Below are 23,144 nucleotides of genomic sequence, written 5' to 3'. Positions count from 1 at the left end.
CTTTAGCAATTTTCTGGATCATCAAATAAGAGTTCAGTAAAATTTACTTTTGGGTCAATTAGTTGGAATGACTCTTTTGGAATTATCAATTACTTTATTTCTGATGAATTTTGAACAGGACTCACCAACCTCATTTCTCAGTTTAGCCGTTTTGAGTTACAAAAAGACAAAAACATGGCAAGGATTTTACAGCAGGAAAATGATTTGTTTTTGTTTTTCAACATTCCTATAATCCAGAGAGCTGAAGAAATCTTTGATCTAGAAAGCTTGGAAATTCAAAGCCCCTCAAGGCACTTTTTTTTTTTCAAATTAAAGAAGAATTAAAAACAGTATTTGTAATGGAAAATTTTGGTGCCATTAAGTACATAACGGCTTTTACTTAAGTCTGTAATTCATCTTGTGGATTTAAGATTTTGACCAAGAGTAAGTTTTAGGTGTGATATAAGTTCCTCCAAGGTTTGCTAGTGTTACTGACATTCTAGAGTGGTGGAAAAACAACTGGCTTTAATGCAGAATTGGAGTGACTAGTCCCAGGAATCAAGTCAGAAAAAAAGACCATCTCACAAATAGTAAGAGTTAATACAAAATGAATTTTAAAATCCCACCCTAGGCCAGGCGCGGTGGCTCATGCCTGTAATCCCAGCACTCTGGGAGGCAGAGGCGGGCGGATCACAAGGTCAGGAGTTCGAGACCAGCCTGGCCAATATGGTGAAACCCCATTGCTACTAAAAATACAAAAATTAGCAGGGCATGGTGGCAGGCACCTGTAATCCCAGCTACTTGAGAGGCTAAGGCAGGAGAATTGCTTGAACCCGGGAGGCGGAGGTTGCAGTGAGCCGAGATCCCACCACTGCACTCCAGCCTGGGCAACAGAGCGAGACTCTGTCTCAAAGGAAAAAAAAAAAAATTCCCACCCTAGTTAGATTAGGATGCAGAGGACTCACAGATTTGGAGGATTTGGAGGACCCAAATTACCAAAACCCCTTCTATTACCCACTTGTAAAGTTTTATTAGCAGTCAGGTACGTTTCCACCCCCATTAACTTTTCAGAGCATGTGAGGACTTTCTTCCTGGAGCACGGTGGGCCTTCAAAGCGCTGTTAAAACTACAGCCGCCATTTGTCCGAGGTGGTAACATTATGTCCTGTTATAGATATCCTGGATCTATTTCCAGGATCCAGATATCTCTATTTGAAAATGACCGTTTTTCTTCCCTGGTCTTAAAACACAAGCCTGCTTCCGGTGCCTCTGCTGGACACCAGGAGCTGCACTCTGACAAACTGTCCAGGGTAAAGGAGGAAGAACTGGTCAGCCTAGGGCACAGAAACTCCAGACTTGATATAACCGTGTCTCCTTGAAGCATAGCCTCTCTTACAAAGACTTCAGAACTCCTGAATTGGCTCCAAGCCTTGTGCGAGGTGCTCTCTGCTTGCCACTGGCCATCCCTGGGTACTCAATGTGGGGCTCTTTTGGGAAGCCATCTCCAGATGCTTCCTTACTCTGAGCTGTACCTGCTTATGGCCCTGGTGTCTCCCATCTCCTCCCTGGACTGGAAGCTCCTCTAGGGCAAGGATTAGATCTCATTCCTAATCTACCCCCAGACAGAGTATTTCACACCTAATTAATGTTCAGTAAGTATGTTCAGAATAAATGTATATTCGTCCCTTTTCATGCTGCTGATAAAGACATACCCAAGACTGGGCAATTTACAAAAGAAAGAGGTTTAATGGACTCACAGTTCCATGAGGCTGGGGAGGCCTCACAATCATGGTGGAAGGTTAAAGGCACGTCTCATATGGTAGCAGACAAGGGAAGAGAGCTGATGCAGGGAAACTCTCCCCTACAAAATCATCAGATCTCCTGAGACTCATTCAACACCATGAGAACAGCATGGGAAAGGCCCACCCCCTACAATTCAACCACCTCCCACCGGGTCCCTCCCACAACACGAGGGAACTGTGGGAGCCACAAGTCAAGATGAGATTTGGGTGGGGACACAGCCAAACCCTATCAAAATGGCCAAAAAGAATATGCTCAAATTTAGACTATGAGGTACTTATAATCCCTCAAGCCCCCGAAGATTTTCAAACACTGGACTTGCCTTTCAGCTATTTCTACTATTTTTCAAAAGACTTATCTTAAAAAAAAAAAACAAAAAACTTTTTATTTTCTGAATTGAGGTTTGAAGGGCATGACAGAAGTAGACTGGCAAAAATGAGGTGAGTGGCAGACGGTAAGAGGAAAGGCCCAGGGGAGGTGCACATGAGCGGAGCAGGTGAGATTTGACCTAAGAGGTGAGAAGGAACCACCCTCCCTAGAGTCTTAGGTACTGTGAAGCATGGCATCCACTCTGCAAACCATTAAATTCGAATCCCCATTTGTTGGGTGATTTATGTGGCACTCCTGGGGCCCTATGAAGCAATTATATACAATCATACCGTTCACCACTTGTGAATTCGGTAGCAGTATGATGTATTGACTGAGGACAAAGTCACAGGTTTGATCTCTGTGCTCTGCTTTGTTCCTGACCAGATTAAACTGGGGAAAAAGTTGGAAATGGTTCTGCAAAAATCTGTCACCATGGTGGGAAAAACCTAGGCTCATTTCCTTCTGCTGATGGGTCTGTGTTGCATCTAGTTTTACTTTCAAACAGCTGCCGACATCCTGGAAATGGGAAGTGGAAGTATCTGAACTATAGAGGAAACAAGGCCCAGGAAAGGATTTCTCCAGCCACGTGGAGCTCCCTGAGCTTCCTAAAGATAGGAGTCCCACCCTTCCAACCTCCATCCATGAATAGCACCAACGTCCACCCAGTTGTTCAAGCCAGAAACCCATCCTTCACTTCTTCCTCCCTTCCCTTTACCTTCCACATCCAATTCCATCAGCAAGTTCACTTATAGCGCTGCACTACATCCTGAATCTCTGTATCTCATCCTCTCCACTGCTGCCACCCTACACCAGGTCACTTCTCATCTACTCAAGTGGCCTCCTAAGTCTCTCTGCTTCAAATCCTGAGCCTGTCCAGTCCACTCTTCACAAGCAACTGCAGAAGTCTTTTAAAAATAACTCAGATAAAGTGTGAGCCATTATATACATTACCCTAAATTGCATAGTTTGCCCACCTCACTAGCCGTAGCCCCTCATTATCCTCCAGGCTCACTGGCTTTCCTTCAGGACCTTGACTGAAGCTCTCTTCTGATTTGGGGCTTTGTAACTTGCTGATGTCCCTGCAACACCCTTCCCCTTCCCTGTTGCTTTTCCTGGCTAATTACTCCAATATTCTTTAGGTCTCAACTTCAATGTCACTATCTCAGAGAAGGGCCCTTGCCTGCCCAAATCTAGGTATCTTACCTATGTACAAGTAAACCTTCTTATTTTCCTTCATCAACACTTAACACATACTTTATAGTTATAATTGTTCAAGTATTTATCCAGCCAATATCACATTATTCTGTAAGTTTCATAAGGGCAAGGATTCTAGTTTACCAAGGTCGAATTTGGAAAGATACCAAGGTTTTAGAAAAACACCATGTTGCCTGCTGTGATGAAGAAAAGTTACTATAACTAGGTATAAAAGTTCATGTAAAATATGGCAATTTCTAAGTGAATGGTATATTTTTTATTACATTTAAAATACCTTATTTTGTCCAGTCATCCTGTTATTTGCTTGAGTAGCTGAGCACTGGACTGCTGCCTTAAAGGGTGGCTCATGCCTGAAACCCCCACTACAAAGTCACCAGCTTCTTGTAGTAGCCATGCTGGCATTCTGTTTGATTTTGTGCCCGCTCCTTCTAGAAGTATTGAGGTTTTTTTTTCTTTTTTAATTAAAAAGAAATTGAACATTTTAAAATGCACAATATGAAAATAATTTGAAGTGCCCTAGGACTGTGGTTCTCAAACTTTATGGTGCATCAGAATCACCCGGAGGGCTAGTCAGCTCTCCAGACTGCCTGATTCAGCAAGTCTGGGGTAGGGCCTGAAAAGTTGTACAGAGTTCTTGGGTGATGCTGATGCTACTGGTTCAGAGTCCACACTTTGAAAACCAGTGTCCTGGGGTGTCACAAAGCTATGGTTTGTAAACACTGAATTAGCTTAGGTATTTGTAAAAAGAATAGACATTTAAGAGATCATCCAAATATGTAGTTACATAATCCACTAACCACTCTTTGTCAGACTGGTGAGCAAACTATACACAGTCACTGTTTTCAGAACAAGGAGGATGTAACAAATCACAACTGGAATCCGGGAAGATGTTAGCCAATCTTGATTTCAAGGTCATTTACTCAAAACACAGTTCTGAAACCCCTGCTATGGAATATGCAGCCAGCACTGAACTGGGGGCCAGAACATAGGCTGCCATCCACCCACCCATTCAACAGTCGTTCTTAACATTGACTCTGGGCCTCACACTAGAGAAACTGTTCACAAGTCAGACGGTACCCCTGCTCTGATGGAGTTCACATTCTTTGAAGGAGAAAGGCAGTAACAAGTTCACAAATAAACAGGATAACTTCAGATAGTGATAGCAGCTCTGAAGGAAGCAACAATAGAATAATGGTATGGAGTGGGGCCTAGGGTGCTACTTTAGATGGGGTGACTGAAGAAGAACTCTTTGAAAAGATGACATTTAAGCTGATACCTAATGGGTGAGATGAGTCAGCCTTTGAAGAGGGATGAAAAGGGTTTCAGGCAGAGACTGGCAGGTCCAAAGGTCTTGTGGAGAGACCAAGGTTGGCATGTTCTAGGAACTGAAAGGCCACTGTTGCCAGTAAGCACCTGCAGGAAGAATGTAGAAAGAACTCGGAGAGGGCAGCAGAAATTTAAATGTTTTTCTTAGCGGGAATGGAATCTACTGGAGAACTTTGAGCAAGAGAGTGATATGATCTGATCAACATTTTAAAAAGATCACCCTGGTTTTTGTGTCGAGAATGGACTGCAGTAAAAATGAAATCAAAGAGCCCTGGGAGGAGGCTGCTGTTAGCATGGAGCTTGGTTTAATCAAGTGAGATGGGAAAGCACTTTGCAATTTATAACACTGTGGAAATATTAGCAGCTATTGCAATACTAGTTCTGATTTAAGCGTTCATGTCTGGTTCAGAATTGCACATAGGCTGCACAACTATAATCCCAGCACTTTGGGAGGCTGAGATGGGAGGACTTCTTGAGCCCAGGAGTTCAAGACTAGCCTGGGCAACATGGTGAAACCCTGTCTCTACAAAAAAAAAAAAAATCAGCTGGGCATAGTGGCATGTGCCTGTAGTCCCAGCTACTTGGTACGCTGAGGTGGGATGATTGCTTATTTCCAGGAGGTGGAGACTGCAGTAAGCCGAGATCATGCCACTGTACTCCAGCCTGGGCAACAGCGGGAGACCCCATCTCCAAAAAAGCACATAAATACAATTCTATTGTGAGGCTGATTAGGGACTGGATTCGCCCAAGCTTTGTAGATGAAAGATTCAAATCCAGATCCTTTATTAACTGGTATCCTTGGTCAAGCTATTTCACTTCTCTAAGCTTCCTTTTAATCACTTTAAATTGGAATAAGAATACACACATCTTTAAAGATGTTGTGAAGCTTCAATGAGATGGTCCATTAACATGATTTAGCCCAGTGCCTCTTGGCCCCTAAATTAATATTCATTCATGTTAGCTACTATTTTTATTAATGTCTCTGATCTTCAATTTCTTCTTCAATAAAACGGGGCACTAAAAACTACTCTGTAAAGAACTTAACGTGATAAAATATGCAAAACCCTAGTCCAACAACACATGACATCCAGTAGAAACTCAGTACATAGGAGTTCATAGGAGTATCTAAATGACATAGAATATTGTAGCTAGGGACACCAATGTCCTAGCTGTCACTGTAACTACTGTTAAGTGTAATGAAAACAGAAAATGGTTCACATTTTATAGGCCAGATTTACAATCACATTCTTAGGACACAAAATTTTCTTCTAGTAAATTAAGTGTATTCCAATGACCTAACATAGATAATATGCCCTCCTTCCCGTCACACAAAAATAGATGCCCCTTCACCCTCATCAGAATCCAGTCTGTCACTACATATCTGCACAGACAGAAAACATAAACGTTGCAGACATTTTGGTTTTGAGTTACTGCCTGCTACTTCCCTGTGTTTCCGCTGCTGAATTCAAAATCTGTAATTATCACCAAGAATAAAAACCAAAACAAAGCCAAAATGAAAATAATTACTTGCAAGGAGTAGAGAGACTGGAATAAGACAGCCTTAATCACTGAACTTTATGTCCAATTCATTAAGATGGAAAAACCCTTCCTAGTAAATGGCCAACAATTCCAGAAGGCAAGGATTACATCTGTATTCTTTAAGTAATTAACATAGTGCCTTAATCCAGTGGGGGGACCCAAATGCATTTCACTGAACAACTGAATGAATGAATATACAACTTCCCAATTATGTATAGGGCATCTATTGAGACCACTACCCAAACTTGTCCTTCCTGCTTCTTCAGAGTCTCTTCCTGTGACCTCATATAACAAACACCCCCCAAGAGTTGAACAGATGTTCTCTTGGTACTGGATTCTGAAGGAGTTACGAAAGTCAATAAATAATTCAAGATGGCTAAAGGGTAGGTCATAAACCATCTCCATCAATTGGTGGTCCCTAATACAGGTGTGTATCAGAGTGAACTGGGTGGTGTTTCTAACTACCCAAGGACAGGTCTCTGGCCAGATTTATTGATTCAGAATCCCAAGTGATTCTGATGCAAATCTCTGGTTTAGAACTACTGTTTCAGGATTGTAGAGGTTGCCAGGGATGTGAGACTAGTAACTGGTATGTGTACCAAAAGCTCTCCTGCACCCATGACAGACAGTGCTACTTGATCAGTACAGCCTTATTCTCTGAGCCTGCAGTCACTCAAAAGCCTTTATTGTTTTTATTGTGGTAAAATATACATGACATAAAATTTATTTTAACCATTTTTAGTGTACAATACTATGGCATTAAGTACATTACATTGTTAAGCAATGATCACCACCAGCCAGCTCCAGAACGTTTTCATCTTCCCCAGCTGAAACCTATTAAACACTAATTCCCCATTTCCTCTTTTCCCCCAGCCTCTGTCAACCAAAGTTCCACTTTCTGTCTCTATAAATTTGACTACGCTAGATACTTTATAGAAATGGAATCATACAGTATTTGCTTTTTTGTGACTGGCTTATGTCTCTGAATGTCTTCAAGGTTCATCTGTGTTGCAGCATGTGTCAGAATTTCCTTTTTGTCCATTCATCCATCGCTGGACACTTGGGTTGTTTCCACCTTTTGGCTACTATGAATATATGTTATGAACATGAATATATGTATTAGTCCATTCTCATGCTTCTATAAAGGACTGCCCAAGAGTGGGTAATTTATAAAGGAAAGAAGTTTAATTGACTCACAGTTCCACATGGCTGGGGAGGCCTCAGGAAACTTACAATCTTGGCAGAAGGGGAAGCAAACACATCCTTCTTCACATGATGGCAGGAAGGAGAGGTGCCAAGCAAAAGGGGGAAAAGCCCCTCATAAAACCATCAGATCTCATGAGCACTCACTCACTATCATAAGAACAGCAGCATGGGGGTAACTGCTCCCATGAGTCAGTTACCTCCTGGGAGGTCCCTCTGACGACCTGTGGTGATTATGGGAACTACGATTAATTCAAGATGAGATTTGGGTGGGGACACAGCCAAACCATATCATTATACAAATAGCTGTTTGAGTCCCTGCTTTCTTCTTTTAGGTATATATCCAGAAGTGGAAGTGCTGAATCACATAGCAATTCAATGCTTAATTTTTTGAAGAAGTTATACCATTTCCCACAGAGGCTGCAACCATTTCACACTTCCACCAGCAATGTACAGTTACAAGGGTTCCAATTTCTCCACCTCCTCACCAACACTTGTTATTTTCTGCTTTGATAGTAGCCATCCTCACAGGTGAGCTAGAATTCTTCTTGATGCAGCACTTCAAGCAGCCATTGTCAATCGATCAAAGTTGACAAATGAGATGAAAACCATCTGTTATTTCAAAAGTGTGATCATATTTCTCTAAACTGATTAAGAGAGCTCAACTTCTTTTCAATGGGAACTTATAACTGTAACTGTAGGATTTACCAGGTATTGATGGCCATGGTGATATTGGGGTTGTTCACATGGCTGATTGTAATGGGGGCAGTAACAAGGACACCAGGAGAAAGGACACAAGGGCTGCCAATATGCAGAATGAGTAGGCAGAGATGAGGCCTGAGAGGCACTGCATATGGTAGCATCGAAGACAGTCCAGGCAAAACACCAAGTCCAGGAACCAGGCAGGACAAATGATGTCCCCACATCCTGACTTAAGTGGTAATGGGATTTTTTTTTTTTCCTTTTCCTTCCTCTGGTTTCCTTTCTCTGTCCTTTACTTCTCTATTGCCTGTGAATCCATGGTTTGAATGATTAAAGTTTTTGATATTTCCCCAAGTGCAGGGTTCCAAGCATGACTCGGAATACTATTAACACTGTGGTCCATGTGAATGACACTGCTTGGACTTGTGCAATGCACAACCTTTAGAGCAATATGGGCCAGGCATGCCTAGTGAAATCCAAAAGTAAAACGTCTATCAATATGGTAGTGGTTACACAAATTATAGAAGATCCATACAGCTTTTTTTTTTAAAAAGAGAATAGCACTTTATATACTGATACAGAAAGATTGCCAAGATATTGTTAAATAAAAAAAAATAGAAAGCAATGGGTATTGCGTGCTACCATTTTTGTAAAAGAGGGGAAATTAAATATATGTACACTAAACATACAATATCTGCTTGCATGTAGATGAAATATTACTCAAAGTAGACACATTAAGTACAGACACACTAAGTACTCCCTTCTGTGGGACGGGAATTCGGTATTAGGAGATGAGATGGGAGACAAATTTATTTTTTATCTATAGTTTTATATATTTTTTATTAAATTTTCAACCATGGAAATGATGGAAATATGTTCTGGCTGGGCACGGTGGCTCATGCCTGTAATCCCAGCACTTTGGGAGGCCAAGGTGGTTGGATCACGAGGTCAGGAGTTCAAGACCAGCCTGGCCAAGATGGTGAAACACCTTCTCTACTAAAAATACAAAAATTAGCCAGGCGTGGTGGCATGCGCCTGTAATCCCAGCTGCTCAGGAGACTGAGGCAGAGAATTGCTTGAACCCAGGAGGCAGAAGTTGCAGTGAGTCGAGATTGTGCCACTGCACTCCAGCCTGGACAACAGAGCAAGACTCCGTCTTCAAAAAAAAAAAGTTCCATCATCTTTCCCATGTGCATTCCTGAGCTGTAAAAGGCTAGCAGCTTCTTCCCAGACTCCCTGCACCTGGGATGGAGAATAAGGTTCTACAAACTGGATGTGTGTTGAAGGGAGCTATGGAGTGGGAGGTGGGAGTGGGTGAATACCATCCTCCTGCCACTTTGGGCTGTGGTTGCTGGCAAGCAAGGCCACGGATGTTGATAGGCAATTGTGATGCAGGCCCAGTCACCAGCTTCCTGGGTGCTGCTATGAGGCCGCACCTCATAGAGAGATCGCCATTATATTTCCTGGGAGCTCCATATCTCATGGAGATAACAGGTCCTTTTTGATTCTACTTGCTGATCCCTGGATTGCAGCTCTCATACTGTTTACCTCAAGAGCTTCGCTTACAGCCCCCTAACTCCCTATATTCCTGCTTACAGCACAGGCTGTAGCTCCCCAGGTAGGTCGGTGCTACAAGTTGCTGGGGCATTCTGGAATTTGTTCTTGGACACCTACCAGGAGTGCACTCCTCTCACCCTTCCAACAGATTCTGTAAGCATTCAGTTTTCAGCATTATAGCCTTTTCTGCGTAAAAGACCTACACTGGTTTCTAGTTCCTTCAATAACCCTGACAGAATTACACATTAAAAGTTTAAATAAATATGATCCTTGTGTAGTGCATAAGTGTGATGACTGGGTTTTCCCACTCTTGTGAGGTGTGCCTCCTGCAAATCTTATGATGTCTGCATATGACTTGTCTGACATGGGAAATAAAATTTACATAAATATAAAAAGTGAAAGTCATCACTAAGAAAAAACTTAATTCTCAGAAAAGATTTCTTGGACAGTGTACCACTATAGATACCTGGTTTTTTCAAAAAAATTCTTATTATCTTGGTAAATCATCAAATATTTAATGAACATCTACTGACTTAATAGATGAGATAATTTATTATAATAATTTATCTTATATTAGAAATAAACATCTATGTGAATGTGTGAGAGGTTTTGTGTGTGCACATATGTGTGTGTGTGTGTGTAAACAGACAGATACAAACCATGTTTCCAATGAAATCTTAGGAGAAGACAAACTCAAATGTTTCCTTGTTCTGTTTTTATTTAACTCCAAATAGCTAATAACATAAAAACATTTTTAAAAAATCCAATACCCAACTATTACTTTTGGTTGACAACATTTGATTATTTAGTTCTTGCTTGTTTCCCACATGTAGTACAGAATCTAGCATAATATCTTTAAAAGTTTGCAGCAGGCTTAAAACCTGAATATTTAGATCCTAATCAAAAACCATGATGTAGTTATTAGTTTTGATTTTAAATACCTTGCTCCCACAGAACTTATTAAAACGAATAACCATAAATAGGCTAGCTATTAATTAGATCTCAATGAAATGCCCACATACAGCACATACATATAGGTAGTATATATGCTTTTATCCTTTACTACTCAAAGTATGATGTACAGTGGAGTTATATCATAAACACATTTAACTTACATTAACTCAACAAATGAGGTCAGTGAAAAGGAAGCCGTAAGGAAAATAACATGAAATCCTGTGGCGATCCCACCTACGATGAATGCACACCCTTGAGTAAACCCAGGTGGGTGCTGTCCATCCGCTGGGTGGGCGCTTCACTCCTTGTCAGTTCACATCTGCCACTAGCGGGGCAAGCATCTTGCAGGGATGATTCTAGTGTTAAAAGTTATGTGCTTTTCTTTTTTTTTTTACAAAATGGCTCCTAAACAAACACCAACAACTTCACTTGGTCTTCAAACAAAGAAACAGTCTTTTTTTCCAACATAGGAGGAAAAGCTACTTGTTGTGGATGTACAGGTTTCCAACATGGCACCCTTCTAAAGGGCTTTCAAGGATCATCCTAATAGCCCATTTTACCTATGTACTGACCTTGGAAGCTAACCCCTGAGTATGATGCAACTCCACTCTAATGTAAATTAAAATGCCATGATCTTAAAAATGCCATAATATTGTCAGTATAGTTTAATTTCCAGTTTAGTTCCATCTTCACATTTAGCAGTGTGTGTCTGTGGCCGTCTCCTGGTGCCAGCATTTCAGAATGTACTATCACTGGCTGAGAAAATCTCACGGTGAGAAGAGTAGTGTTTCATAAGATCTGAACAAAAAAGCTACCAAAGTTGATCAGTCTCAGTATGATTCAGGATATGATTTTCAATTAGCAAATGGTGCGACTGAAGCAGAGAGTGGCTTTGTTTTGCTACACCCAGTGCTCCCAGGAATCTCCTGTGGCCTCCTTTTCATGGGTTTCTACGCTGGCAGCTACACTCTACTTCTTAAACACTTGGCCTGAGCCTGACCACCGCCCCGGTTCAGTTTCTATTTTTAAGAGCACCATTCTAATGGAAATGTCCCTGCCCTGAATTAAGCTGGGACTGTGCACTTTACCACTAGCTAGAGCTGTTATATATCATAGCGTTTAGGTTAAATTGGTAGGTATTGATTTCCTTGACTGTGACTTCGAAACTTGCTTCTGCTTCTTTTAGCCATGTAGGATTTCTACCTGGGCTGTAGATGAGGGTAAAATATCCCATGGAGGACTCCTTCAATAACCACATTTGGAAAATCTGAAAAAAAAAAAAAAAAAAAGAAAAAAAAGAAAAACTGCTTTTCTTATGTGAAACAAAATATAATTGCATTCTGTAGAATGGAACAAGGCAATGCTTACAGTAAACACAGGAATCTGCATCACCAGGCATTTGCCTGGTTGAGGATGTGCTATCAGTCATGCTGCTTCAGTCTAAAGCCACTTGAGCACACCACCAGGCGCGGCAGGAATGTGCGGCCAGATTTGTAGCTTATTGATTTAAGGGATGTTCTAACAGTTAATGCTGCTAGGCCTCAGCTCTTTATCTGAATGTTTTCTCAAAAGGAAGATGGATTACACTGGCAATTCAATTTCTAACAAAATCTCAATATACTTGAAGGAATTCCAAGATTTCTACTGGGAATACCTCACTGCAGTTTTTCCATTGTGGTTTACAATGCATTTAGTCCAAGTTGTCCTGAGTCTACTTGTTCTATTAGACTAGCTTCGAAAGAGAGCAGTAAGATGGGGGTCAGTCTTCCTAACTTAAAAGGGCAAATATCCAACAGAAGCCATCCTGCCAAACTTGAAAACACAGCTCCATTATTATAGGAGACAGGAAGGGAGGCCAGGGGTGCAAAGTATGTTACAGCACATTCCAGTCATTACAGTAGGTAAAATGTGAATGGATTACTTGAATGGGAACCAATCTATCTCATGGTTCAGAAGTTTAACTTTTAAACTTTAATCTGTACATAATGATATCCAGGAACTATCCTAAAGCACTTTAAATAAACAGCATTATTATGTAAGAAAATAAAAGTAGTCCAATATTTTAAGAAAAAAATGTGCATCTAGCCTCTATTCTCTACTGTGTAAATAAAATCATTTACTAGGGGATTGGGCCTTATCAGAGGAGGCAGAAAGGCTCTCAGAGGCTAGGGGTAGGCAGAGGGAGCTAGCCAGGTGGCAAGTCTGTGGCCAGAGGGAGCCTGGAGGGTTCAGAGACCTAAACGAAGGCCAACATAGTGAGAAAAGTGGGAATGAGGAGGCTGGAGGGCACGGGGTGCCCCATCACACCTGGGAAGAATGGATAGGAATTTGGGCTTTATCTGAAACTCAATGGGAAGCTATTGAGGGAGTTTAAGCAGAGTGGGACAGAGTTGAATTGTGTTTTGAAAAAGATGATTCTGGCTGCCAACTGGAGAATGGACTGGAGCAAGTTCAAAGCAGACACAAGATCAGTTTGGAGACTACTGCAGTAGTTCGAGAGGGCAATGGTGGTAGCCCAAACAAGGTTGAGGATGGAGAACCATGGAGGAATTCTAGAGAAATGAAGGACAGGACCAAGTGACAGGTTAGATGTGGCTAGTGAGGGAAGGGGTGAAGTCAAGGATGGCTCTTGGGTTTCTGGCTTGCATAATCAGAGGGTGGTGGGAGAAGACCCAGAAGAGGAGTAAAACAGAAGATCATCAACTCGGTCTGGAACTTGTGTTTGAGGCACCTGTGAGACTTGTCAAAGGGGAAGTCAAGTAAGTGATAGAATATGGTGACAAGTTTACCTCAACAAATATTTATTGAGAGGCCTCTGTTTCCTGGATCGGCCACTTAATACCTGTGTGACCTTGGGTGAGTTATTGAACATCTCTGTCTCTCTCTTTCCTCAACTGTGAAATGGATTTCATAATAGTATCTACCTTATAGGCTGTTTTAAAAACTGGGGAGACAAGCGAATGAACACACAAACTATGTCTTAGAAAATCTCTAATACATGAGTATCCAGTTATTTCTGGTTGATGACACTTTATTTTTTTAGTGCATGCCTTTCCCCAACATGAAGTAACGGTTTTTCATGAAATATATCTTTGAAAGCGTGTGATAGGCCTTACACATGCATATTTAGAGCCCAATAAAAAACAATAATTTAGCTAAGTTAATTTTCATTCTAAATGTATTTCTCCCACATAGAAGGATATTAAAATCAATTGCCATAAATAGAGCTGTTAATTTTCTATAAGATACTCAAATAGGACATATTACATGACGGTGGCAGACATGCCTTTATTCTTTGCCACTCACAATATAGAAGTCGATTTGAAGGTCAGCGAAATTACATCGTAAGTATATTTAGCTTAAAAGGATTCAACTAAATAAGTTAAGCAAAAAAGACATAAAGGAAAATAACATTACATACTATGGGTAACTCTACTGCGCTGGTAATATGTCAAGCAGTGACAAGAACAGGGCAAGGAGAAAAATACAGCAGGGCATGGGCTGGAGAGGGCCCAGAGACAGGGAAGTGAGGGAAGAATTTGAGTGATGGTGCCATTTGGGTGATGACTTGCAGGAAGGAACAAAGCAGCCCGCTGGGAGGGTGTCCGGGAGAAGGGCATTCCTGGCAGAGGGAACAGCAAGTGCTGAGGCTCTGTATGTATGTCCACCAAGAGCTGAACATATGCTAGATGCTGGGGATTTAGAGGACAAAGCCAAAGAACAAAGACAAGATAGTCTGTGACCATTACTATGAAGGAAGCAAATAGGGTTCTCTGACAAAAAGTGAATGGGATGGAGGTGTTTTAAAGCAAGGTCCACCAACTAGCGATCAGAAATAACATAATCAGGGTTTTGGGTTGTTTTCTCATCTGTTCCACTCTACTTTAAACTGTGGATTTTGGCTTCATCATATGCATGATTTACTACAATGTCCATTATTGCCAGCATTACTCAGTAAACTGTCCTTGACTTTGATTCTCATTGAGAGGTGATGAGAAGGAAGGTGATTTAGGGCAGGTTTTGCTGTTATTTTTGTTGGTTTTTGCTTATTTAATGAACATGTATTGTGAATGGGTAGAGGGGCTCGTGGAGAGGGAGAATCAGCACAGGCTCTCTGAAGCAGTGGCATTCAACGTGAGCCCTGGAAGATGAGAGGCAGCTGGCTATGGATGGAGAAAAGAAGGCTCATGGTGGAGGAAACAGCACACCTGAGGCCCAGAAAGAATTCCAGGGTGGCTAGGGCAAAGTGTATGAGGAGGTCCAGTAGGAACATGAGCCTGGGGCAGGCCACAGAGGGCCTTGCAAACAAACCACAGGTAAGAGTCTGGAGCTCTCAGGACAGAGTTGAGATGGAGATACAATATTGTGACTCAGGTGTACACACGTGGTAGGCAGGCCACACACAAGGAGATTATCTGAAAGAAAGTGTAGTGAGAAGAGGAGAGGGTCTATGACAGCATTCTGGTCAGCTGCTAGAGAGTGGAAGGAAGTGGGAAAGCCAAGGGGAGACACTGTTTGAAGGAGGAGAAACAGATCAACATGTCTAAAGTACATGAGAGGCCAAGGAAGATGAGGACTGAAAAATATCCATGGGCTTCAGCCACACTGAAATCACTGGGGACTTTGGCAAGAGTTGTTTTGAGTTTCCCAGGAAAATCAAAACAAAGACCAAAAGGCAAATGCTTTTCAATCTGTTAAGAGAGTACTCTCCTGATTTCTAATGTTAAAAGCTAAGGGATATTGGATTATTAGTATTTTATAAGAGGATAATGCTTAAATGTCAGATCTTTGAAGACAGACACTCCTCTGACTTTGTAGGGGGCGGGGTCAGTACATCTGTGAAGAAATTTCCATACGCAATATCCTCTGGAATAATAACCTTAATATCTTGCTAAGAGGCATTATAACAAAAATGTGATGCAAGTAAAGTTTCTCTTTAAATTAAATGCTAAAGATTTGCAAGAATATATCATTAGTATAACACTTCTAAGATCACAAGAATCTGATTCGTGAAACTGGATTGTCAAAATTCCAAGAAAACAGATCTGGTGACTGGTCCTTCCATACCTCCCATCCCATCTATCAAACCTGTGATCCATTTATTCTCAAACAGGAGTTCCCTTATTTTGCAAGTCTTCATCCATATTACCATGCTACCAATGATACATACGTTTTACTCTTTCCAATTCAAGACATTTACCCCTGATGTTTCTTCCCAGAAAGTTCCTCCTGTTCTTCACTGTCCAAGCCAGGCATAGAGCACATGGTAGGCACTGCTCAATAAGCTGGATGAATTGGATTTAAAGGTCATAAAATATCTTCCCTCTTCTATCAAGTATCCTGGCTATTCTAGTCCACAGTAACCATTTCACTGTCTACACTTCTGCAGGAATTTCAGTCAGATGCATGACATATCTGAGCATAAACAATACATGGAAAAAATGCTTGTGGAGCCATTTTTCAAAGATAATAAGAATAATTTATAAAACTATCTATTTAATCTATATTAGATTGCATTATGAATATTTGTTAAATATGATATTTTAACATGACATCAACTAACATGTATATTTGTTAAACATAAGAAGCAAACGTTACAGACAGAAAGTTATTCTTCACTGTGAGGATCTTATAGGAAAAAGAATATGAGGTCATATTCCTATACAGCAAAGGCAGCTCACTCTGATCAGGGTGCTACTAGGAAGGGTCCCTCAACCCTTCCTAGAGAGGAGCAGGGCTGCGTCCTGGCTACCTTTCTTCAAACTGACAGCTAAGTGGGTGATGTGAGTACGTGTATCCTTGCTATAGAGAGCAGTTCCCTTTCTCCTGCTCATAAGGTTTTATTGTCAGAAACAGGGAGGGTTTCAACGGATTATTTATCTATTACTATTTAGTGACTCCCAGAAACAAGATTCACTATATGCAAAGAGCACAGAAGGAATACATAGGCAACAAGAGGTCCAACCATCAACCATCTGAGAGTGGACAAGTCAGGGACTTCCCTGGACCCCAATTTTCTCATTCAGTCAATGATAATATCTGCCCTGCTTAGTTCACAAGGTTGTTAAGGAAATTAAATGAGATAATGTATGCAAATGAGCTCATAAAGAGATGCATAACAGAACACTTTGAGAGGGACTCTGATGAATTTAAATTTCTTTGCACAGAGAAAAGACTCAGTCGAAAATATTGATTACAATTATACTTAGATCAATTAATTGTATTTAAAATATGCAACTTTTAAAAATATATAGTTGGCCATCAAAGATGCTGCAATGTATATACACATAGTTTCGGGGAAGAGGCTTTTTTTTTTTTTTGAGACGGAGTCTCGCTCTGTCGTCCAGGCTGGAATGCAGTGGCACAATCTCGGCTCACTGCAAGCTCCGCCTCCCGGGTTCACGCCATTCTCCTGCCTCAGCTTCCCGAGTAGCTGGGATTATAGGTGCCAGCCACCACACCTGGCTAATTTTTTGTATTTTTAGTAGAGACGGGTTTTCACCGTGTTAGCCAGGATGGTTTCGATCTCCTGACCTCATGATCTACCCGCCTTGGCCTCCCAAAGTGCTGGGATTAGAGGCGTGAACCACCGTGCCTGGCCGGGAAGAGGCATTTTTAAAAAGGACTAGAGCCTTGAATTTGAACCCTGGCATCTGGACAAAAACAAGCAGAGGCCAAAATGACATGATCAGAAAAATTAAGGACCATAAATACCTTTCTTCCTTATTACTCTAATTCAAAATAGTCTGGTAAGAGAGAAAGAAAAATTACATTTCCTCCTGAAAGGCCAGCCCCAATTAAAATTCTAAGTGTCGCTTATACCAAGAGCACTGGTTTATTGGCAGATTATTAAGCCCGGGACCAATGTCACTCTGTTAGACCTGTATTAAAAACGTGGTTTATGTGGTGCAGGGTCAGATCAGTAAAGAGCTGTTAGCAGATGACAGGTTTGATTACCGCTGGCTGCAGGCAAGACATATGGATCCCTGAGGAACAGCAGCACAGGCTGGTGGGACAGTTTGCTGGAAAGGTCAAGAACAGGCATGTCAGCATCAGGGGACGATGGTAAACAGAAAACACTACAAACTAGCTTTGAGGGGATCAAACTGCTGTGTGGGGACGTCTCAAGGTTTATGTTCTAACAGTGTGGGTGAATAATAGCACGCAGAGTAAGAGTGAACAAATGGGCACTGCTCTCATCTTCTAAACATTTCTTTGTGGAATTTGAAGCAGATATACAATCTATACAATAAATCATTGCTGAAACGTGCTTTCCTAAAAATCTTGTAATATGATTGTTGATAAAACATTCTGATTACTTGCATGAAACAATGTAGGGCTCTTATTCCTCCACTCTTAATTCTAACTGGTTACTCCTGTAATTCCCTATCAAATATTTATAATCTTAAAACCAATTTCCAAACAAAGGTTCTTAAGAAAAACATAACTTGAAACACATCGTAGGTGATTAAACATTTAGCAAAACCATAATCCTATTCCTGGCTGATGAGGATTAGTCCTTACCTTGACTCTTCAGACTCTGTTTCATCAAAAGATCTAAAAGTTTTGAAAAAGGAAAAAAACAAAAAAACCACATATGTTGAGTCAATGTTTATGCCAACAAAGGAAAAAATACCCAATATTATTAGATGACTGAATTGGTAGTTATTTTTTAAAAGAGCTGTGAGTTTCCACTGAGCCACAGCATGGCTATGCCCCATTCTAAGGAATCTGAAGACTGGAATATTCTTTGATTTCTCTTAAGATTACTTAAAAATCCTCAGGTTTTATTACTACTTTTGGGCTTGTATAATGGAGAAAACATTTCGCTCACTGCCATTGCTAATGTCTATTCTAAAAAATACATAAACATATATGAAGCCTAACCTGCCCGCAAATACATACAAGTTGGAACAGAACACACTGACAACACAGTATTTGCCAAGTGTATAATTTTTGTTATGCAATAAGTGGAAAGTGGCTCTGAGTAAACAGTGCTCATGAGGAGCTGTGACAAGTGTTTGCAGCCCCATCATCCAGCAGATGGCTGGGGTTTAACATGACTTTGGGTGTGGCCTGCTTGATTTTCTTGTAGTTAAGTGTGGTTCCTTCAGGCAGCAAGAAAATGGGTAAACCTCTCTCCTGCATGGATTTTCAGAGAGTTTGTGATGATTTTTTCCCCTGTAAATGGATACAGTATGCCATGGATGTTCCTGAAGGCCTTCTGAGGCTAGCTCAGCCCATGTCATGTGCTGTTGCTGGGCCAGTGGCTTATTTCAGAGTTAATTCTTTGCGAGAGCTTTTCCTAATTGCTGATGATATCAAACCTCTGGGTCCTTGGGTTAGGACCAATGGGTTTAGACCAATAGATAGGGATTAGGATTTGCAGTCCTGCCACTGGAAGTTCCTGAGAGAGGCAGCTGGACAGTAGAGGAAGAGGGCTCGCCTTGGAAGGCCTCGGTTCTGCAAGCTACAAGGCAAGAGATCTTGGGAAAGTCATTAAATTCCTGTGTCTCTGTTTGCTCAACTACAAAATGAGAGGAGTTGCATCAAATCATCTCTAAGATCATTCATAACTTTAAAATTATATGAATGTGTACCACCAGGATATGAATTTTGCTTGAGTTTCCACTAATAAATGAGCCCATAACAAGTTAATTAGATTCATAATTCCCATCAAGTAACATCATTCTATGTAACAGTGTAATTGAAAAGATTGATTCCTTGAGTCTAAACATGGGTTACCGAACCATGGCCATTTGGCCGCAAGATGGGCATAAGGACTCAGAGGAATTCTTTTAACCAAAAGCAGGGGGCGAGCAAGTGCTGTAGCAAGCCAAAAGAGTGGGCGTGGCCGGCAGGCTACTCGGGCATCACTCTGGGCTATTTGTTAGATCAATTGGTCATTGAAGAGTAATTTAAAATACACAGCCAATATGCAAACATGATTCTTACCCACAACTTTCTGCCTTTGGTAGAGAGGGCAAGTGTCGCACATTTAGGAAATCAAGAAACAGTTTGGGAAGTTCTTCATTTTCTAAAATGACAGCCTGTGAAAGCAGAAAACAGAATTTGAAACTGAAGTGAAGTTTGCTAGGTGATCAATCAAATGAACTATTTCAAAAAGTCACAACCGTCCATCAAAGTTCTTACCAGCAACATTCCTCACAGTCAAGATGAGGAGTGGTCTCTGTTTTGCCCACCAGGAATTCGGGCTGACACACATGCTAGGGAGTGCCGGAAAATCCTGCAGTTTATCTGTTCTCTCATTGAATTGGCATTTATAGAGCACCTACTATACACTAGATGCTGACTAGGGGACAAGACAGTGGAGAGCCAGGTAGAAATGGTTCTTGCCTTCATGGAGATTCTAATCCAGAGTGAATATTTCAAAACCTGGCAACATCAATAATACTGTTAAGATATGTATATCAAATTTTCTTTACTGAGTGATAAAGTGGTCTGATATACATTATCTGTACGTGTGTGTGTGTGTGTGTGTGTGTGTATCTCCCCACAGGAGACCACTACTATTTAGGAAATGTGATAAATTATTTTTTAACTGGAAGATTTAGTCAAGAACCCTCAACTATCACCTGTTTTGGCATTAGAATCAACTGACATTTATAGCCATTTGGACAGCTCCACTTAAAGGGTCAGTAACAACTTTACTGCTAAGTGTAAATCAGTGTACATGCTGAAAAAAAAATCTATAGAGTTCTTCCATTTAGTGAGCTCTGCTACATAGCTGGCATGATGGCATAACCATGTCAGTAATCAGAGATCCAGATTATGCAATGTCAAGGACAAATCTGACAAAGAAGTATGTATCTTCTTATCTATGTATTTTTAAAGTCTACCAGAGTGTGTGAACTGAATATAAGTTTGCCACCTCCCCCTCCCCCTCCCCCTCTTCTAAAAGACCACAGGAGAAAAGCATCAAAGGTTTTATCATAATCTCTGACTTCAATACAACTATTCTTAAGGGTCATTTTTCATAACTTACCATGGGTAAATTTTGTCCAATAAGTACATGTTGTTTAAAGAACTATGAGAATCAGTGGTGAAATATCACTCACACAACTGATCAGGAATACTGTGTAAGGGTGGTACATAAGATACATAACAAGTAACAAAAGTGAGGTGAAATTATGTACCTTGTAGATATATAGTTCTATATCACATCTTGTTCTTAGCCATGGTTCACATACTGAGTGGCCCCAATTCCTCATCAGGTTTTGTAATACTGTTACCCAGTTCAGGTCTTATAAATGAAGTGGGTAACTATACAGGTTGCCAGTCCTCCTAGGCTGCCCTCTGTCTCACACTAGAGCAGAACCCTCCTGGTGTTCAGTCCCTGGAGAGGGGTCATCTAAAGAGCCACTTCCACTGGGGGCTGCTACTGTTCTTTACACAGCTCACCGTTCCCATGGAAGCTTAAGGAATAAAAGATAGAAGAAAAAATTGGGGTGTTATACTTTATTCATTAAATAATAATTTCCTGGGCATCTATTATGTTAGGCACTGGGACATGATGATAAATCTTACAGGTCCAGTGGAGCATGGGCTGAAGAAAGCTAGCAATGAACAAGTAAACACACCCACTAAACAACAACTTAAACTTGCCTTAGAATATAGTGAGATAGAATCGAAATAGCGTATCACTCTCTAAGCGTTTTCCCATCTACCAATGCATTCATCCGTCCATCCCTCTGTCCCTCTCTCCATCCATGTGTGTGTATGTGTTTACTTTCTCCTGGTTATAAAAATAGAAAAATAAAAAGTTCAGAAAATAAAGAGAGAAAAAAAAACCTCCTTTATCCAGAGGCATAATTTCATTACTATTTCAATTAAATGTCCTTAAATCATTTCACTTTCATCTCAGTTTTTACCTATTCAAGGAAATTTTTTAGGTGCCCAGAGGTCATTATTTCAGTGCCTGTAACTCAAAAAGTTCTAGGAGTCATCACACATATAAAACTCCGAGGTATTCTGGCTATGACACATGTTTCAATGATTGTTTTTTTTTCTAGATATCTGTTTAAGAGGATGATACAATACTTATTTGAATAATAAAGCCTAATGTTGTAACACATGCAGACTTGTTCCCCCAGGCAATAGTTTTAATTATCTGTACAAGTGGTAGCTTTCAGATTTAAAAAAAGAGGGGAGGGTATAACATTCTTATCTCCACCCCCACCTTCTTAAAATAAATTAAATCAATAACAAGTGTGGGACACTTTTAATGACCTGAACTACTTAATTTCCAGGATCTTTAGACATGTCATCCATCACTGCAGTATGGAGGAAGACATCTCTTGAGTGTTCAGGGGGTTACTTAGGTTTATTAATGCAAGATTTAGGGAATTTTAACAAGGTGAATTGTTTATTTGCCTTGACAGATCGGCTTACAATGCACTGGCTACATCTACGGCATGATCATTAATGACAAAAGACAGGAAAAAAGCTGTTTACACTGCAACACAGGGAAGGGAATTAATCCTGCTCAGCCTCCCCAAACAGAGTTCTCCAAACAGATGATCACATTGCTTTACGTAAGATATACTGGCAAAAGTACTACAGAAAACTCCAGAAATTTGCATGAATTTACTTTGCTAAATTTTCACCGAATATTCTCAAATAATGTTTTCCATAAAACAATGACCAATAGGTACTTTGGGATTTATAGTTTTAGAGAAGGCAGCATTGAGAGTTAGTTAAGCATTTAGTTATGTGGGCAGGAATATTTCCTAATCTCTGTTTTAAAAGCTTGGGAGAAAAGAACTAATACTTCAGAGATAAAGTAAAATATAGAAGAATTTACCTAATGTAATATATTATGTACAAATGACTGTCATCAACTGGTACAGAGATACAAAAGAGGAATTAAATCTTTTTGTTCATACACACATGATCATATTCATGAGAAACTGAACAGTAAGGCTGGACCTCACAACTGTTCCATTTACAACTTCTTCAGTTTCTTGAAAGGCTTTTGCTCTGAAGGAACCACCCCTTCTTGAAGCTGTACCCTGGGTCATCCTATAGAATAAATGTCAGTTTGGTTTAAATCTCTCAACTTTGCTCAACAATAAGCTCCTAAGTTTTAAAAAATCAAATTTTTGAATATCAAATCTATCTCCCTATTGTTTTAGATTGCTTATCTTTATTTTTGATTAATATCCAATGGTTAATCACTTTCATTCTTTAGAGAGGCAGTGTGGAGTAGGAAGTATGTGGGCTTTCAGGAAGACCTGAGTTTGAATCCTTTCTCTTTCTATCTTAAAATTAGGTTATTGTGAGGATTAAATGTCTCCAAGAATCTCTGATACACAATTAGCGATGGATAGATGCTAATTCTCTTTTCTTTGAGTATTGTTGTTGTATTAATTTCCAACAACCTATTTTATCCATTTTGAAGTTTGGATAATTGTTCATCGAGCAAACAGAGCTTCTTGGCCCTCTATATTTCAGGGATCTTTTTGAGTATCAGATAAAAGC

General features: G+C 40.5%; 1 protein-coding gene and 1 non-coding gene across 3 annotated transcripts in view; one reads left to right on the top strand and one right to left on the bottom strand.

Annotated features, from left to right (window-relative positions):
• Positions 1 to 9,955: 9,955 nt before the first annotated feature.
• Positions 9,956 to 10,054, top strand: LOC115934884 (small nucleolar RNA U13). The gene has a single exon (XR_004070621.1). It is a non-coding gene; the product is annotated as a small nucleolar RNA U13 (small nucleolar RNA).
• Positions 10,055 to 10,389: 335 nt separating this feature from the next.
• Positions 10,390 to 23,144, bottom strand: part of SNX24 (sorting nexin 24) — a 164,634-nt gene continuing 151,879 nt past the window's right edge. The window contains exons 4-7 of one of the 2 annotated variants that reach the window (XM_031010737.3): positions 19,599 to 19,693; positions 18,168 to 18,200; positions 17,601 to 17,665; positions 10,390 to 11,910 (exon numbers count right to left, since the gene is read on the bottom strand). In XM_031010737.3, coding sequence (XP_030866597.1) covers positions 11,843 to 11,910; positions 17,601 to 17,665; positions 18,168 to 18,200; positions 19,599 to 19,693 — 261 coding nt within the window. In that variant the 3' untranslated portion in view covers positions 10,390 to 11,842. Of the gene's footprint in view, positions 11,911 to 17,600; positions 17,666 to 18,167; positions 18,201 to 19,598; positions 19,694 to 21,201; positions 21,400 to 23,144 lie in introns of those variants that run through there. The other variant, XM_055387423.2, reaches the window with a different exon arrangement.

Source organism: Gorilla gorilla, chromosome 4 (genome assembly GCF_029281585.2).
Source record: "Gorilla gorilla gorilla isolate KB3781 chromosome 4, NHGRI_mGorGor1-v2.1_pri, whole genome shotgun sequence".
NCBI lineage: Eukaryota > Metazoa > Chordata > Mammalia > Primates > Hominidae > Gorilla > Gorilla gorilla.
Note: the sequence above shows the minus strand (reverse complement) of the source record. Positions and strands in the feature narration are given on the sequence as shown.